Source organism: Salvelinus alpinus, chromosome 31 (assembly GCF_045679555.1).
Source record: "Salvelinus alpinus chromosome 31, SLU_Salpinus.1, whole genome shotgun sequence".
In the NCBI taxonomy this organism is placed as follows: domain Eukaryota; kingdom Metazoa; phylum Chordata; class Actinopteri; order Salmoniformes; family Salmonidae; genus Salvelinus; species Salvelinus alpinus.
In genome coordinates this window covers 33,410,843-33,432,039 of record NC_092116.1, presented here as the reverse complement: position 1 = coordinate 33,432,039, position 21,197 = coordinate 33,410,843, and the positions used below count along the sequence as shown (strand labels likewise).

Below are 21,197 nucleotides of genomic sequence, written 5' to 3'. Positions count from 1 at the left end.
TTGTGAAATAGTGTTTACGTGATGCAGGCTACAGTACAGTAACTTTAGCATGCTACTGTACAGTAGTTTATTTTCGTTTCCAGTGTATAACAGTTTTATTCAACATGTATCAGTCATGGATTAGCTAATACATGTATTATGTTATCTACTTTAATGGTGTGATAATCGGGATATTTGCCTTGCATTTCAATTCCCTTGGCATTCTACAAGCATGAATACTTTACAATAATGGAAGATATGCATTGTGTTAATCTTACTATTTGTCCATGTATTGAATGATACACAGCTTTCCATAAATGCAGTGTGGACTTTTTACAGATGAAACCCCTTCCATTATTACACTCCTTCCTGTATCTGTCATAAAGGCCTATGCATTCTTTGTCCTTTAGTTACACAACTAAATCTAGTATCTGTCACTTACCTTTCATGCTGTAGATCTGCTGTCATGGTGCTGAGAATGCTTAGTACTGTAGCTGTCACTTATGTATTTTCTGTATGTATTAGGTATGAACCCTTGGACGTACAGGTACCTCCAGCACTCCCTCCTGCCTCACTTTCAGCCCCTGTCCCTGGTGATCTACCCCAGGCCCCCTTGTATCCACCCCAGTCTTCTGAACTTGCCCCAGTGGGGTGAAGACCAGAAGAGGGTGATGTCCTTCCTGCCTCTCTCTCTCTCTCCCTTAAATGCAGCTGGTGATTCCAGAGAGCCGGCGGGCATCTCTCAACAAGAAGCAGCAGTGGATTGACCGGATGCTGTTTACCAGGAGCCTCCTACAGAGCTCACAGTTCATCACTTTCCTTTCCCTGGTGGGGTGAAGACCAGAAGAGGGTGATGTCCTTCCTGCCTCAGAATGTGCTGGGGTGAGTTTTTTCATAATAAATGAGCAGCTTACAAATGGTCATTTAATATTTTCTTCTCTCATGATCTATCAATACCTCAGGATGCCACTGGGTAAACATTATCTAACTGATTAACTTTTCTGTGATGAAATGTGGAAGAAGATGTGTCTGAAGTAAACAGAGGAACTGGCCTAGAGTTAGTCCTGTCTGGTATAATTAGTGTTCAAGACTGGACAAGGAGGGTTGGATAAACTCCTCTGTATGAAGATGTGTCCTGTCTGGTATAATTAGTGGTCAAGACTGGACAAGGAGGGTTGGATAAACTCCTCTCTATGAAGATGAGTCCTGTCTGGTATAATTAGTGTTCAAGACTGGACAAGGAGGGTTGGATAAACTCCTCTGTATGAAGATGTGTCCTGTCTGGTATAATTAGTGGTCAAGACTGGACAAGGAGGGTTGGATAAACTCCTCTCTATGAAGATGAGTCCTGTCTGGTATAATTAGTGGTCAAGACTGGACAAGGAGGGTTGGATAAACTCCTCTGTATGAAGATGTGTCCTGTCTGGTATAATTAGTGGTCAAGACTGGACAAGGAGGGTTGGATAAAGACCGTCAATATATTATTGTCAGGAAATACAATTCTTCAGGAAAGGGAATATGAACTAGAACTGGTGTGACAAATCAAATGTAAACCTGCTGTCGTCCTACTTCCTGGGACTGGTGTGACAAATCAAATGTAAACCTGCTGTCGTCCTACTTCCTGGGACTGGTGTGACAAATCAAATGTAAACCTACTGTCGTCCTACTTCCTGGGACTGGTGTGACAAATCAAATGTAAACCTACTGTAGGCCTACTACCTGGAACTGGTGTGACAAATCAAATGTAAACCTGCTGTCGTCCTACTTCCTGGGACTGGTGTGACAAATCAAATGTAAACCTACTGTAGGCCTACTACCTGGGACTGGTGTGACAAATCAAATTTAAACCTGCTGTAGGCCTACTTCCTGGGACTGGTGACAAATCACATGTAAACCTGCTGTAGGTCTACTTCCTGGGACTGGTGTGACAAATCAAATTTAAACCTGCTGTCGTCCTACTTCCTGGGACTGGTGACAAATCAAATGTAAACCTACTGTAGGTCTACTTCCTGGGACTGGTGTGACAAATCAGATGTAAACCTACTGTAGGTCTACTTCCTGGGACTGGTGACAAATCAAATGTAAACCTTCTGTAGGTCTACTTCCTGGAACTGGTGTGACAAATAAAATGTAAACCTACTGTAGGTCTACTTCCTGGGACTGGTGACAAATCAAATGTAAACCTACTGTAGGTCTACTTCCTGGGACTGGTGTGACAAATCAAATGTAAACCTACTGTAGGTCTACTTCCTGGGACTGGTGACAAATCAAATGTAAACCTACTGTAGGTCTACTTCCTGGGACTGGTGTGACAAATCAAATGTAAACCTACTGTAGGTCTACTTCCTGGGACTGGTGACAAATCAAATGTAAACCTACTGTAGGTCTACTTCCTGGGACTGGTGTGACAAATCAAATGTAAACCTGCTGTAGGTCTACTTCCTGGGACTGGTGACAAATCAAATGTAAACCTACTGTAGGTCTACTTCCTGGGACTGGTGACAAATCAAATGTAAACCTACTGTAGGTCTACTTCCTGGAACTGGTGTGACAAATCAAATGTAAACCTACTGTAGGTCTACTTCCTGGGACTGGTGTGACAAATCAAATGTAAACCTGCTGTCGTCCTACTTCCTGGAACTGGTGACAAATCAAATGTAAACCTACTGTAGGTCTACTTCCTGGGACTGGTGACAAATCAAATGTAAACCTACTGTAGGTCTACTTCCTGGGACTGGTGACAAATCAAATGTAAACCTACTGTAGGTCTACTTCCTGGAACTGGTGTGACAAATCAAATGTAAACCTGCTGTAGGTCTACTTCCTGGGACTGGTGACAAATCAAATGTAAACCTACTGTCGTCCTACTTCCTGGGACTGGTGTGACAAATCAGATGTAAACCTACTGTAGGTCTACTTCCTGGGACTGGTGACAAATCAAATGTAAACCTACTGTCGTCCTACTTCCTGGGACTGGTGTGACAAATCAAATGTAAACCTACTGTAGGTCTACTTCCTGGAACTGGTGTGACAAATCAAATGTAAACCTACTGTAGGTCTACTTCCTGGGACTGGTGTGACAAATCAAATGTAAACCTACTGTAGGTCTACTTCCTGGGACTGGTGACAAATCAAATGTAAACCTACTGTAGGTCTACTTCCTGGGACTGGTGACAAATCAAATGTAAACCTTCTGTAGGTCTACTTCCTGGAACTGGTGTGACAAATCAAATGTAAACCTGCTGTAGGTCTACTTCCTGGAACTGGTGGTGATCAGACCTCCAGGCCTTTTAACAAGAACCATTACAGATGTGTTTGAGGAATTTAAAATAGGCCCTAACTCTGTCATTGTAAAAGTATTTTCCCCGACCCCATTTCTCCGACCCCATGCCCCCCTATTATACAACAGAAATGTGCACTTCTACTACCACAGTACCCAACCCTCTGATAAGTGTATTTAAACTACCACAGTACCCTCTGATATGTGTATTTATACTACCACAGTATCCTCTATGTGTATTTATACTACCACAGTACCCTCTGATATGTGTATTTATACTACCACAGTATCCTCTATGTGTATTTATACTACCACAGTACCCTCTGATATGTGTATTTATACTACCACAGTACCCTCTGATATGTGTATTTATACTACCACAGTACCCTCTGATATGTGTATTTATACTACCACAGCACCCTCTGATATGTGTATTTATACTACCACAGTACCCTCTGATATGTGTAGTTATACTACCACAGTACCCTCTGATATGTGTATTTATACTACCACAGCACCCTCTGATATGTGTATTTATACTACCACAGTACCCTCTGATATGTGTATTTATACTACCACAGTACCCTCTGATATGTGTATTTATACTACCACAGTACCCTCTGATAAGTGTGTATTTATACTACCACAGTACCCTCTGATATGTGTATTTATACTACCACAGTACCCTCTGATATGTGTATTTATACCTCCACAGTACCCTCTGGTATGTGTATTTATACTTCCACAGTACCCTCTGATATGTGTATTTATACTACCACAGTACCCAACCCTCTGATATGTGTATTTATACTACCACAGTACCCAACCCTCTGATATGTGTATTTATACTACCACAGTACCCTCTGATATGTGTATTTATACTACCACAGTACCTTCTGATATGTGTATTTATCCTACCACAGTACCTTCTGATATGTGTATTTATCCTACCACAGTACCCTCTGATATGTGTATTTATACTACCACAGTACCTTCTGATATGTGTATTTATACTACCACAGTACCTTCTGATATGTGTATTTATACTACCACAGTACCCTCTGATATGTGTATTTATAATACCACAGTACCCTCTGATATGTGTATTTATACTACCACAGTACCTTCTGATATGTGTTTTTATAATACCACAGTACCTTCTGATATGTGTATTTATACTACCACAGTACCCTCCGATATGTGTATTTATACTACCACAGTACCTTCTGATATGTGTTTTTATAATACCACAGTACCTTCTGATATGTGTATTTATACTACCACAGTACCCTCCGATATGTGTATTTATACTACCACAGTACCCTCTGATATGTGTATTTATTCTACCACAGTACCCAACCCTCAGATATGTGTATTTATACTACCACAGTTCCCTCTGATATGTGTATTTATACTACCACAGTACCCTCTGATATGTGTATTTATACTACCACAGTACCCTCTGATATGTGTATTTATACTACCACAGTACCCAACCAGGAGCCTCCTACAGAGCTCACAGTTCATCACTGTCCTTTCCCTGGTGGGGTGAAGACCAGAAGAGGGTGATGTCCTTCCTGTCTCCAAGTTCTGCCTCAAAATGTGCTGGGGTGAGTTTTTACACAATGAATGAGAAGCTTAGAAATGGTATTTTAATATTTTATTCTCTCATGATCTATAAATGTCTCAGATGCCACTGGGTAAACATTATCTTACTGAATGATGAACCTTGAAATAAAGGATTTCTATTGTTTCATGAAATAAGAAATTATTGATAGTATTTCATGTTATACAAGCCAACATTCAAGGCTACACTTTATGTAAACAATTATCAAATAAACGTCCACATCTTTAAATCACAACTACAAAGGTACATTTACAAGAAGTAAAATTGTGTGACCTGCTTCAGCTGTTTAACATTTTTATGGTCATTGAAGTAACATTTTGTTTTACTTAAGTGAAGCAGTTACTTTAAATATTATCCATGAAGGTAGGGTAGACTGGGGAACAAAGTAACACAGGGTCAGTTGTAACAGATAAATAAGTCCAATTAGAAACCAGGTAGAAAGCTCTTATTCAATGTGATAATGGTTGGTTAGTGTCTCTACATGACCAAGAGGTTTTGTTTAAATCCATTGATGACTTTTAGTTTTATTGAAGAAGAAAAAGGGTTTTGAGTCCCTGAAGTAAATATACTTGCTGCTTCTCTTTTTGTTAAATTATTGACCTGTGGAACATTCACCTACTGGGTCAATTGTAACATTTAATATCCGCCACTCGGTTGAATTGTAAATGACTGGTACGTCCTAGGAACATACTTAGTGTGTAATGGTAGCTGAGATATGTATGTTTGTATAAAAATATTCATAATAAACTAAAGTCTAAAAGTGTTAGTCTGTTCCCCAGTCTCCTCTACTCTTACTGAGAAAAGGCCTCAACTGAAGAATCTACAGCTGCTGAGTCTGAGGTGTTAAACAGTCCAGTGCTGCTCTGACCACAGTGTTGTTAGGAACCACATTTTCTAACTCTACATACACAGCCTTGTGTCCGCTCTTACTGTGAACTACTTCAGTTTCTGGAAATATACTCAGCAGTTCTGAGTTCTGCCTCAGAATGTGCTGAGGTGAGTTTTTACATAATAAATGAGAAGCTTAGAAATGGTATTTTAATATATTCTTCTCTCATGATCTATGAATGTCTCAGGATGCCACTGGGTAAACATTATCTAACTAAATTATTAACTTTTATGAACTTTTCTGTGATATGTTGAAGAAGATGAGTTCTGTCTGGTATAATTAGTGGTCAAGACTGGACAAGGAGGGTTGGATAAACTCCTCTGTATGAAGATGAGTCCTGTCTGGTATAATTAGTGGTCAAGACTGGACAAGGAGGGTTGGATAAACTCCTCTGTATGAAGATGAGTCCTGTCTGGTATAATTAGTGGTCAAGACTGGACAAGGAGGGTTGGATAAACTCCTCTCTATGAAGATGAGTCCTGTCTGGTATAATTAGTGGTCAAGACTGGACAAGGAGGGTTGGATAAACTCCTCTGTATGAAGATGAGTCCTGTCTGGTATAAATAGTGGTCAAGACTGGACAAGGAGGGTTGGATAAACTCCTCTCTATGAAGATGAGTCCTGTCTGGTATAATTAGTGGTCAAGACTGGACAAGGAGGGTTGGATAAACTCCTCTCTATGAAGATGAGTCCTGTCTGGTATAATTAGTGGTCAAGACTGGACAAGGAGGGTTGGATAAAGACCGTCAATATATTATTGTCAGGAAATACAATTCTTCAGGAAAGGGAATATGAACTAGAACTGGTGTGACAAATCAAATGTAAACCTACTGTCGTCCTACTTCCTGGAACTGGTGTGACAAATCAAATGTAAACCTACTGTCAGTCTACTTCCTGGAACTGGTGTGACAAATCAAATGTAAACCTGCTGTCGTCCTACTTCCTGGGACTGGTGTGACAAATCAAATGTAAACCTACTGTAGGTCTACTACCTGGGACTGGTGTGACAAATCAAATGTAAACCTGCTGTCGTCCTACTTCCTGGGACTGGTGTGACAAATCAAATGTAAACCTACTGTAGGTCTACTTCCTGGAACTGGTGGTGATCAGACCTCCAGGCCTTTTAACAAGAACCATCACAGACGTGTTTGAGGAATTTAAAATAGACCCGAACTCTGTCATTGTAAAAGTATTTTCCCGACCCCATTTCTCCGACCCCATGCCCCCCTATTATACAACAGAAATGTGCACTTCTACTACCACAGTACCCAACCCTCTGATATGTGTTTTTATACTACCACAGTACCCTCTGATATGTGTATTTATACTACCACAGTACCCTCTGATAAGTGTATTTATACTACCACAGTACCCTCTGATATGTGTATTTATACTACCACAGTACCCAACCCTCTGATAAGTGTATTTATACTACCACAGTACCCTCTGATATGTGTATTTATACTACCACAGTACCCTCTGATATGTGTATTTATACTACCACAGTACCCTCTGATGTGTGTATTTATAGTTCCACTGTACCCTCTGATGTGTGTATTTATACTACCACAGTACCCAACCCTCTGATAAGTGTGTATTTTACTACCACAGTACCCAACCCTCTGATATGTGTATATTTACTACCACAGTACCCAACCCTCTGATATGTGTATTTATACTACCACAGTACCCTCTGATATGTTTATTTATACTACCACAGTACCCTCTGATGTGTGTATTTATAGTTCCACTGTACCCTCTGATGTGTGTATTTATACTACCACAGTACCCAACCCTCTGATAAGTGTGTATTTTACTACCACAGTACCCAACCCTCTGATATGTGTATATTTACTACCACAGTACCCAACCCTCTGATATGTGTATTTATACTACCACAGTACCCAACCCTCTGATAAGTGTGTATTTATACTACCAGAGTACCCAACCCTCTGATATGTGTATTTATACTACCACAGTACCCAACCCTCTGATATGTGTATTTATACTACCACAGTACCCAACCCTCTGATATGTGTATTTATACTACCACAGTACCCAACCCTCTGATATGTGTATTTATACTACCACAGTATCCAACCCTCTGATATGTGTATTTATACTACCAAAGTATCCAACCCTCTGATATGTGTATTTATACTACCACAGTATCCAACCCTCTGATATGTGTATTTATACTACCACAGTACCCTCTGATATGTGTATTTATACTACCACAATAGCCTCTGATATGTGTATTTATACTACCACAGTACCTTCTGATATGTGTATTTATACTACCACAGTACCTTCTGATATGTGTATTTATACTACCACAGTACCCTCTGATATGTGTATTTATACTACCACAGTACCTTCTGATATGTGTATTTATACTACCACAGTACCCTCTGATATGTGTACCCAACCCTCTGATATGTGTATTTATACTACCACAGTACCCTCTGATATGTTTATTTATACTACCACAGTACCCTCTGATATGTGTATTTATACTACCACAGTACCCTCTGATATGTGTATTTATACTACCACAGTACCCAACCCTCTGATATGTGTATTTATACTACCACAGTACCCAACCCTCTGATATGTGTATTTATACTACCACAGTACCCATCCCTCTGATATGTGTATTTATACTACCACAGTACCCTCTGATATGTGTATTTATACTACCACAGTACCCTCTGATATGTGTATTTATACTACCACAGTACCCAGCCATCTGATAAGTGTGTATTTTACTACCACAGTACCCAAACCTCTGATATGTGTATTTATACTACCACAGTACCCAACCCTCTGATATGTGTATTTATACTGCCACATTACCCAACCCTCTGATATGTGTATTTATACTACCACAGTACCCTCTGATGTGTGTATTTATACTACCACAGCACCCAACCCTCTGATAAGTGTGTATTTTACTACCACAGTACCCAACCCTCTGATATGTGTATTTATACTACCACAGTACCCAATCCTCTGATATGTGTATTTATACTACCACAGTACTCTCTGATATGTGTAATTATACTACCACAGTACCCAACCCTCTGATATGTGTATTTATACTACCACAGTACCCTCTTATATGTGTATTTATACTACCACAGTACCCTCTGATATGTGTATTTCTACTACCACAGTACCCTCTGATATGTGTATTTATATTACCACAGTACCCTCTGATATGTGTATTTATATTACCACAGTACCCTCTGATATATATATTTATACTACCACAGTACCCTCTGATATGTGTATTTATACTACCACAGTACCCTCTGATATGTGTATTTCTACTACCACAGTACCCACTGATATGTGTATTTATACTACCACAGTACCCAACCCTCTGATATGTGTATTTCTACTACCACAGTACCCAACCCTCTGATATGTGTATATTTATACTACCACAGTACCCTCTAATATGTGTATTTATACTACCACAGTACCCAACCCTCTGATATGTGTATTTATACTACCACAGTACCAACCCTCTGATATGTGTATTTATACTACCACAGCACCCAACCCTCTGATATGTGTATTTTTACTACCACAGTACTCTCTGATATGTGTATTTATACTACCACAGTACCAACCCTCTGATATGTGTATTTAAACTACCACAGTACCCAATCCTCTGATATGTGTATTTATACTACCACAGTACTCTCTGATATGTGTATTTATACTACCACAGTACCCAATCCTCTGATATGTGTATTTATACTACCACAGTACTCTCTGATATGTGTATATATAATACCACAGTACCCAACCCTCTGATATGTGTATTTATACTACCACAGTACCCTCTGATATGTGTATTTATATTACCACAGTACCCTCTGATATATATATTTATACTACCACAGTACCCTCTGATATGTGTATTTATACTACCACAGTACCCTCTGATATGTGTATTTATACTACCACAGTACCCTCTGATATGTGTATTTATACTACCACAGTACCCAACCCTCTGATATGTGTATTTATACTACCACAGTACCCTCTGATATGTGTATTTATACTACCACAGTACCTTCTGATATGTGTATTTATACTACCACAGTACCCAACCCTCTGATATGTGTATTTATACTACCACAGTACCCAACCCTCTGATATGTGAATTTATACTACCACAGTACCCAACCCTCTGATATGTGTATTTATACTACCACAGTACCCTCTGATATGTGTATTTATACTACCACAGTACCCTCTGATGTGTATTTATACTACCACAGTACCCTCTGATATGTGTATTTATACTACCACAGTACCCTCTGATGTGTATTTATACTACCACAGTACCAACCCTCTGATATGTGTATTTAAACTACCACAGTACCCAACCCTCTGATATGTGTATATTTATACTACCACAGTACCCTCTGATATGCGTATTTATACTACCACAGTACCCAACCCTCTGATATGTGTATATTTATACTACCACAGTACCCTCTGATATGTGTATTTATACTACCACAGTACCCAACCCTCTGATATGTGTATTTATACTACCACAGCACCCAACCCTCTGATAAGTGTGTATTTTACTACCACAGTACCCAACCCTCTGATATGTGTATTTATACTACCACAGTACCCAATCCTCTGATATGTGTATTTATACTACCACAGTACTCTCTGATATGTGTATTTATACTACCACAGTACCAACCCTCTGATATGTGTATTTAAACTACCACAGTACCCAACCCTCTGATATGTGTATTTATACTACCACAGTACCCTCTGATATGTGTATTTATATTACCACAGTACCCTCTGATATATATATTTATACTACCACAGTACCCTCTGATATGTGTATTTATACTACCACAGTACCCTCTGATATGTGTATTTATACTACCACAGTACCCTCTGATATGTGTATTTATACTACCACAGTACCCTCTGATATGTGTATTTATACTACCACAGTACCCTCTGATATGTGTATTTATACTACCACAGTAACCTCTGATATGTGTATTTATACTACCACAGTACCCTCTGATATGTGCATTTATACTACCACAGTACCCTCTGATATGTGTATTTATACTACCACAGTACCCAACCCTCTGATAAGTGTGTATTTATACTACCACAGTACCCTCTGAAATGTGCATTTATACTACCACAGTACCCTCTGATATGTGTATTTATACTACCACAGTACCCAACCCTCTGATATGTGTATTTATACTACCACAGTACCCAACCCTCTGATATGTGTATTTATACTACCACAGTACCCAACCCTCTGATATGTGAATTTATACTACCACAGTACCCAACCCTCTGATATGTGTATTTATACTACCACAGTACCCTCTGATATGTGTATTTATACTACCACAGTACCCTATGATGTGTATTTATACTACCACAGTTCCCTCTGATATGTGTATTTATACTACCACAGTTCCCTCTGATATGTGTATTTATACTACCACAGTTCCCTCTGATATGTGTATTTATACTACCACAGTACACTCTGATATGTTTATTTATACTACCACAGTAACCTCTGATATGTGTGTTTATACTACCACAGTACCCTCTGATATGTGTATTTATACTACCACAGTACCAACCCTCTGATATGTGTATTTAAACTACCACAGTACCCAACCCTCTGATATGTGTATTTATACTACCACAGTACCCTCTGATATGTGTATTTATACTACCACAGTACCCTCTGATATGTGTATTTATATTACCACAGTACCCTCTGATATATATATTTATACTACCACAGTACCCTCTGAAATTTGTATTTATACTACCACAGTACCCTCTGATATGTGTATTTATACTACCACAGTACCCTCTTATATGTGTATTTATACTACCACAGTACCCTCTGATATGTGTATTTATACTACCACAGTACCCTCTGATATGTGTATTTATACTACCACAGTAACCTCTGATGTGTATTTATACTACCACAGTACCCTCTGATATGTGTATTTATACTACCACAGTACCCAACCCTCTGATATGTGTATTTATACTATCACAGTACCCTCTGATATGTGTATTTATACTACCACAGTACCTTCTGATATGTGTATTTATACTACCACAGTACCCAACCCTCTGATATGTGTATTTATACTACCACAGTACCCAACCCTCTGATATGTGTATTTATACTACCACAGTACCCAACCCTCTTATATGTGAATTTATACTACCACAGTACCCAACCCTCTGATATGTGTATTTATACTACCACAGTACCCAACCCTCTGATATGTGTATTTATACTACCACAGTACCCTCTGATATGTGTATTTATACTACCACAGTACCCTCTGATATGTGTATTTATACTACCACAGTTCCCTCTGATATGTGTATTTATACTACCACAGTACCCTCTGATGTGTATTTATACTACCACAGTACCCTCTGATATGTGTATTTATACTACCACAGTACCCTCTGATATGTGTATTTATACTACCACAGCACCCAACCCTCTGATAAGTGTGTATTTTACTACCACAGTACCCAACCCTCTGATATGTGTATTTATACTACCACAGTACCCAATCCTCTGATATGTGTATTTATACTACCACAGTACCCAATCCTCTGATATGTGTATTTATACTACCACAGTACTCTCTGATATGTGTATTTATACTACCACAGTACCCAACCCTCTGATATGTGTATTTATACTACCACAGTACCAACCCTCTGATATGTGTATTTAAACTACCACAGTACCCAACCCTCTGATATGTGTATTTATACTACCACAGTACCCTCTGATATGTGTATTTATACTACCACAGTACCCTCTGATATGTGTATTTATATTACCACAGTACCCTCTGATATATATATTTATACTACCACAGTACCCTCTGAAATGTGTATTTATACTACCACAGTACCCTCTGATATGTGTATTTATACTACCACAGTACCCTCTTATATGTGTATTTATACTACCACAGTACCCTCTGATATGTGTATTTATACTACCACAGTACCCTCTGATATGTGTATTTATACTACCACAGTAACCTCTGATATGTGTATTTATACTACCACAGTACCCTCTGATATGTGTATTTATACTACCACAGTACCCAACCCTCTGATATGTGTATTTATACTATCACAGTACCCTCTGATATGTGTATTTATACTACCACAGTACCTTCTGATATGTGTATTTATACTACCACAGTACCCAACCCTCTGATATGTGTATTTATACTACCACAGTACCCAACCCTCTGATATGTGTATTTATACTACCACAGTACCCAACCCTCTGATATGTGAATTTATACTACCACAGTACCCAACCCTCTGATATGTGTATTTATACTACCACAGTACCCAACCCTCTGATATGTGTATTTATACTACCACAGTACCCTCTGATATGTGTATTTATACTACCACAGTACCCTCTGATATGTGTATTTATACTACCACAGTACCCTCTGATGTGTATTTATACTACCACAGTACCCTCTGATATGTGTATTATTACTACCACAGTACCCTCTGATATGTGTGTATTTATACTACCACAGTACCCTCTGATATGTGTATTTATACTACCACAGTACCCAACCCTCTGATAAGTGTGTATTTATACTACCACAGTACCCTCTGATATGTGTATTTATACTACCACAGTACCCTCTGATATGTGTATTTATACTACCACAGAACCCTCTGATATGTGTATTTATACTACCACAGTACCCTCTGATATGTGTATTTATACTACCACAGTACCCTCTGATATGTGTATTTATACTACCACAGCACCCAACCCTCTGATAAGTGTGTATTTTACTACCACAGTACCCAACCCTCTGATATGTGTATTTATACTACCACAGTACCCAATCCTCTGATATGTGTATTTATACTACCACAGTACTCTCTGATATGTGTATTTATACTACCACAGTACCAACCCTCTGATATGTGTATTTAAACTACCACAGTACCCAATCCTCTGATATGTGTATTTATACTACCACAGTACTCTCTGATATGTGTATTTATACTACCACAGTACCCAATCCTCTGATATGTGTATTTATACTACCACAGTACTCTCTGATATGTGTATATATAATACCACAGTACCCAACCCTCTGATATGTGTATTTATACTACCACAGTACCCTCTGATATGTGTATTTATATTACCACAGTACCCTCTGATATATATATTTATACTACCACAGTACCCTCTGATATGTGTATTTATACTACCACAGTACCCTCTGATATGTGTATTTATACTACCACAGTACCCTCTGATATGTGTATTTATACTACCACAGTACCCTCTGATATGTGTATTTATACTACCACAGTACCCAACCCTCTGATATGTGTATTTATACTACCACAGTACCCTCTGATATGTGTATTTATACTACCACAGTACCTTCTGATATGTGTATTTATACTACCACAGTACCCAACCCTCTGATATGTGTATTTATACTACCACAGTACCCAACCCTCTGATATGTGAATTTATACTACCACAGTACCCAACCCTCTGATATGTGTATTTATACTACCACAGTACCCTCTGATATGTGTATTTATACTACCACAGTACCCTCTGATGTGTATTTATACTACCACAGTACCCTCTGATATGTGTATTTATACTACCACAGTACCCTCTGATGTGTATTTATACTACCACAGTACCAACCCTCTGATATGTGTATTTAAACTACCACAGTACCCAACCCTCTGATATGTGTATATTTATACTACCACAGTACCCTCTGATATGCGTATTTATACTACCACAGTACCCAACCCTCTGATATGTGTATATTTATACTACCACAGTACCCTCTGATATGTGTATTTATACTACCACAGCACCCAACCCTCTGATAAGTGTGTATTTTACTACCACAGTACCCAACCCTCTGATATGTGTATTTATACTACCACAGTACCCAATCCTCTGATATGTGTATTTATACTACCACAGTACCCTCTGATATGTGTATTTATATTACCACAGTACCCTCTGATATATATATTTATACTACCACAGTACCCTCTGATATGTGTATTTATACTACCACAGTACCCAACCCTCTGATATGTGTATTTATACTACCACAGTACCCTCTGATATGTGTATTTATATTACCACAGTACCCTCTGATATATATATTTATACTACCACAGTACCCTCTGATATGTGTATTTATACTACCACAGTACCCTCTGATATGTGTATTTATACTACCACAGTACCCTCTGATATGTGTATTTATACTACCACAGTACCCTCTGATATGTGTATTTATACTACCACAGTACCCTCTGATATGTGTATTTATACTACCACAGTAACCTTTGATATGTGTATTTATACTACCACAGTACCCTCTAATATGTGTATTTATACTACCACAGTACCCTCTGATATGTGTATTTATACTACCACAGTACCCAACCCTCTGATAAGTGTGTATTTATACTACCACAGTACCCTCTGATATGTGTATTTATACTACCACAGTACCTTCTGATATGTGTATTTATACTACCACAGTACCCAACCCTCTGATATGTGTATTTATACTACCACAGTACCCAACCCTCTGATATGTGTATTTATACTACCACAGTACCCAACCCTCTGATATGTGAATTTATACTACCACAGTACCCAACCCTCTGATATGTGTATTTATACTACCACAGTACCCTCTGATATGTGTATTTATACTACCACAGTACCCTCTGATGTGTATTTATACTACCACAGTTCCCTCTGATATGTGTATTTATACTACCACAGTTCCCTCTGATATGTGTATTTATACTACCACAGTACACTCTGATATGTTTATTTATACTACCACAGTAACCTCTGATATGTGTGTTTATACTACCACAGTACCCTCTGATATGTGTATTTATACTACCACAGTACCCTCTGATATGTGTATTTATACTACCACAGTACCCTCTGATATGTGTATTTATACTACCACAGTACCCTCTGATATGTGTATTTATACTACCACAGTACCCTCTGATATGTGTATTTATACTACCACAGTACCCTCTGATATGTGTATTTATACTACCACAGTACCCTCTGATATGTGTATTTATACTACCACAGTAACCTTTGATATGTGTATTTATACTACCACAGTACCCTCTGATATGTGTATTTATACTACCACAGTACCCTCTGATATGTGTATTTATACTACCACAGTACCCAACCCTCTGATAAGTGTGTATTTATACTACCACAGTACCCTCTGATATGTGTATTTATACTACCACAGTACCTTCTGATATGTGTATTTATACTACCACAGTACCCAACCCTCTGATATGTGTATTTATACTACCACAGTACCCAACCCTCTGATATGTGTATTTATACTACCACAGTACCCAACCCTCTGATATGTGAATTTATACTACCACAGTACCCAACCCTCTGATATGTGTATTTATACTACCACAGTACCCTCTGATATGTGTATTTATACTACCACAGTACCCTCTGATGTGTATTTATACTACCACAGTTCCCTCTGATATGTGTATTTATACTACCACAGTTCCCTCTGATATGTGTATTTATACTACCACAGTTCCCTCTGATATGTGTATTTATACTACCACAGTACACTCTGATATGTTTATTTATACTACCACAGTAACCTCTGATATGTGTGTTTATACTACCACAGTACCCTCTGATATGTGTATTTATACTACCACAGTACCCAACCCTCTGATATGTGTATTTATACTACCACAGTACCCTCTGATATGTGTATTTATACTACCACAGTACCTTCTGATATGTGTATTTATACTACCACAGTACCCAACCCTCTGATATGTGTATTTATACTACCACAGTACCCAACACTCTGATATGTGAATTTATACTACCACAGTACCCAACCCTCTGATATGTGTATTTATACTACCACAGTACCCTCTGATATGTGTATTTATACTACCACAGTACCCTCTGATGTGTATTTATACTACCACAGTACCCTCTCATATGTGTATTTATACTACCACAGTACCCTCTGATGTGTATTTATACTACCACAGTACCAACCCTCTGATATGTGTATTTAAACTACCACAGTACCCAACCCTCTGATATGTGTATATTTATACTACCACAGTACCCTCTGATATGCGTATTTATACTACCACAGTACCCAACCCTCTGATATGTGTATATTTATACTACCACAGTACCCTCTGATATGTGTATTTATACTACCACAGTACCCAACCCTCTGATATGTGTATTTATACTACCACAGTACCCAACCCTCTGATATGTGTATTTATACTACCACAGCACCCAACCCTCTGATAAGTGTGTATTTTACTACCACAGTACCCAACCCTCTGATATGTGTATTTATACTACCACAGTACCCAATCCTCTGATATGTGTATTTATACTACCACAGTACTCTCTGATATGTGTATTTATACTACCACAGTACCAACCCTCTGATATGTGTATTTAAACTACCACAGTACCCAACCCTCTGATATGTGTATTTATACTACCACAGTACCCTCTGATATGTGTATTTATATTACCACAGTACCCTCTGATATATATATTTATACTACCACAGTACCCTCTGATATGTGTATTTATACTACCACAGTACCCTCTGATATGTGTATTTATACTACCACAGTACCCTCTGATATGTGTATTTATACTACCACAGTACCCTCTGATATGTGTATTTATACTACCACAGTACCCTCTGATATGTGTATTTATACTACCACAGTACCCTCTGATATGTGTATTTATACTACCACAGTACCCTCTGATATGTGTATTTATACTACCACAGTACCCAACCCTCTGATAAGTGTGTATTTATACTACCACAGTACCCTCTGATATGTGTATTTATACTACCACAGTACCTTCTGATATGTGTATTTATACTACCACAGTACCCAACCCTCTGATATGTGTATTTATACTACCACAGTACCCAACCCTCTGATATGTGTATTTATACTACCACAGTACCCAACCCTCTGATATGTGAATTTATACTACCACAGTACCCTCTGATATGTGTATTTATACTACCACAGTACCCTCTGATATGTGTATTTATACTACCACAGTACCCAACCCTCTGATATGTGTATTTATACTACCACAGTACCCTCTGATATGTGTATTTATACTACCACAGTACCTTCTGATATGTGTATTTATACTACCACAGTACCCAACCCTCTGATATGTGTATTTATACTACCACAGTACCCAACCCTCTGATATGTGAATTTATACTACCACAGTACCCAACCCTCTGATATGTGTATTTATACTACCACAGTACCCTCTGATATGTGTATTTATACTACCACAGTACCCTTTGATATGTGTATTTATACTACCACAGTACCCTCTGATATGTGTATTTATACTACCACAGTACCCTCTGATGTGTATTTATACTACCACAGTACCAACCCTCTGATATGTGTATTTAAACTACCACAGTACCCAACCCTCTGATATGTGTATATTTATACTACCACAGTACCCTCTGATATGCGTATTTATACTACCACAGTACCCAACCCTCTGATATGTGTATATTTATACTACCACAGTACCCTCTGATATGTGTATTTATACTACCACAGTACCCAACCCTCTGATATGTGTATTTATACTACCACAGTACCCAACCCTCTGATATGTGTATTTATACTACCACAGCACCCAACCCTCTGATAAGTGTGTATTTTACTACCACAGTACCCAACCCTCTGATATGTGTATTTATACTACCACAGTACCCAATCCTCTGATATGTGTATTTATACTACCACAGTACTCTCTGATATGTGTATTTATACTACCACAGTACCAACCCTCTGATATGTGTATTTAAACTACCACAGTACCCAACCCTCTGATATGTGTATTTATACTACCACAGTACCCTCTGATATGTGTATTTATATTACCACAGTACCCTCTGATATATATATTTATATTACCACAGTACCCTCTGATATATATATTTATACTACCACAGTACCCTCTGATATGTGTATTTATACTACCACAGTACCCTCTGATATGTGTATTTATACTACCACAGTACCCTCTGATATGTGTATTTATACTACCACAGTACCCTCTGATATGTGTATTTATACTACCACAGTACCCTCTGATATGTGTATTTATACTACCACAGTAACCTCTGATATGTGTATTTATACTACCACAGTACCCTCTGATATGTGTATTTATACTACCACAGTACCCTCTGATATGTGTATTATACTACCACAGTACCCAACCCTCTGATAAGTGTGTATTTATACTACCACAGTACCCTCTGATATGTGTATTTATACTACCACAGTACCTTCTGATATGTGTATTTATACTACCACAGTACCCAACCCTCTGATATGTGTATTTATACTACCACAGTACCCAACCCTCTGATATGTGTATTTATACTACCACAGTACCCAACCCTCTGATATGTGAATTTATACTACCACAGTACCCAACCCTCTGATATGTGTATTTATACTACCACAGTACCCTCTGATATGTGTATTTATACTACCACAGTACCCTCTGATGTGTATTTATACTACCACAGTTCCCTCTGATATGTGTATTTATACTACCACAGTTCCCTCTGATATGTGTATTTATACTACCACAGTTCCCTCTGATATGTGTATTTATACTACCATAGTACACTCTGATATGTTTATTTATACTACCACAGTAACCTCTGATATGTGTGTTTATACTACCACAGTACCCTCTGATATGTGTATTTATACTACCACAGTACCCTCTGATATGTGTATTTATACTACCACAGTACCCAACCCTCTGATAAGTGTGTATTTATACTACCACAGTACCCTCTGATATGTGTATTTATACTACCACAGTACCAACCCTCTGATATGTGTATTTAAACTACCACAGTACCCTCTGATATGTGTATTTATACTACCACAGTACCCTCTGATGTGTATTTATACTACCACAGTTCCCTCTGATATGTGTATTTATACTACCAAAGTTCCCTCTGATATGTGTATTTATACTACCACAGTTCCCTCTGATATGTGTATTTATACTACCACAGTACACTCTGATATGTTTATTTATACTACCACAGTAACCTCTGATATGTGTGTTTATACTACCACAGTACCCTCTGATATGTGTATTTATACTACCACAGTACCCTCTGATATGTGTATTTATACTACCCCAGTACCCTCTGATATGTGTATTTATACTACCACAGTACCCTCTGATATGTGTATTTATACTACCACAGTACCCTCTGATATGTGTATTTATACTACCACAGTACCCTCTGATATGTGTATTTATACTACCACAGTACCCTCTGATATGTGTATTTATACTACCACAGTAACCTCTGATATGTGTATTTATACTACCACAGTACCCTCTGATATGTGTATTTATACTACCACAGTACCCTCTGATATGTGTATTTATACTACCACAGTACCCAACCCTCTGATAAGTGTGTATTTATACTACCACAGTACCCTCTGATATGTGTATTTATACTACCACAGTACCTTCTGATATGTGTATTTATACTACCACAGTACCCAACCCTCTGATATGTGTATTTATACTACCACAGTACCCAACCCTCTGATATGTGTATTTATACTACCACAGTACCCAACCCTCTGATATGTGAATTTATACTACCACAGTACCCAACCCTCTGATATGTGTATTTATACTACCACAGTACCCTCTGATATGTGTATTTATACTACCACAGTACCCTCTGATGTGTATTTATACTACCACAGTTCCCTCTGATATGTGTATTTATACTACCACAGTTCCCTCTGATATGTGTATTTATACTACCACAGTTCCCTCTGATATGTGTATTTATACTACCATAGTACACTCTGATATGTTTATTTATACTACCACAGTAACCTCTGATATGTGTGTTTATACTACCACAGTACCCTCTGATATGTGTATTTATACTACCACAGTACCCTCTGATATGTGTATTTATACTACCACAGTACCCAACCCTCTGATAAGTGTGTATTTATACTACCACAGTACCCTCTGATATGTGTATTTATACTACCACAGTACCAACCCTCTGATATGTGTATTTAAACTACCACAGTACCCTCTGATATGTGTATTTATACTACCACAGTACCCTCTGATGTGTATTTATACTACCACAGTTCCCTCTGATATGTGTATT

At 38.1% G+C, this 21,197-nt stretch overlaps 1 protein-coding gene across 1 annotated transcript in view; it reads left to right on the top strand.

Moving 5' to 3' along the window:
• Positions 1–550: 550 nt before the first annotated feature.
• LOC139561524 (endonuclease domain-containing 1 protein-like) overlaps positions 551–21,197 on the top strand; it is a 150,312-nt gene continuing 129,665 nt past the window's right edge. Inside the window, exon 1 of the mRNA XM_071378718.1 lies at positions 551–861. Coding sequence (XP_071234819.1) covers positions 852–861 — 10 coding nt within the window. The 5' untranslated portion in view covers positions 551–851. The remainder of the gene's footprint in view (positions 862–21,197) is intronic.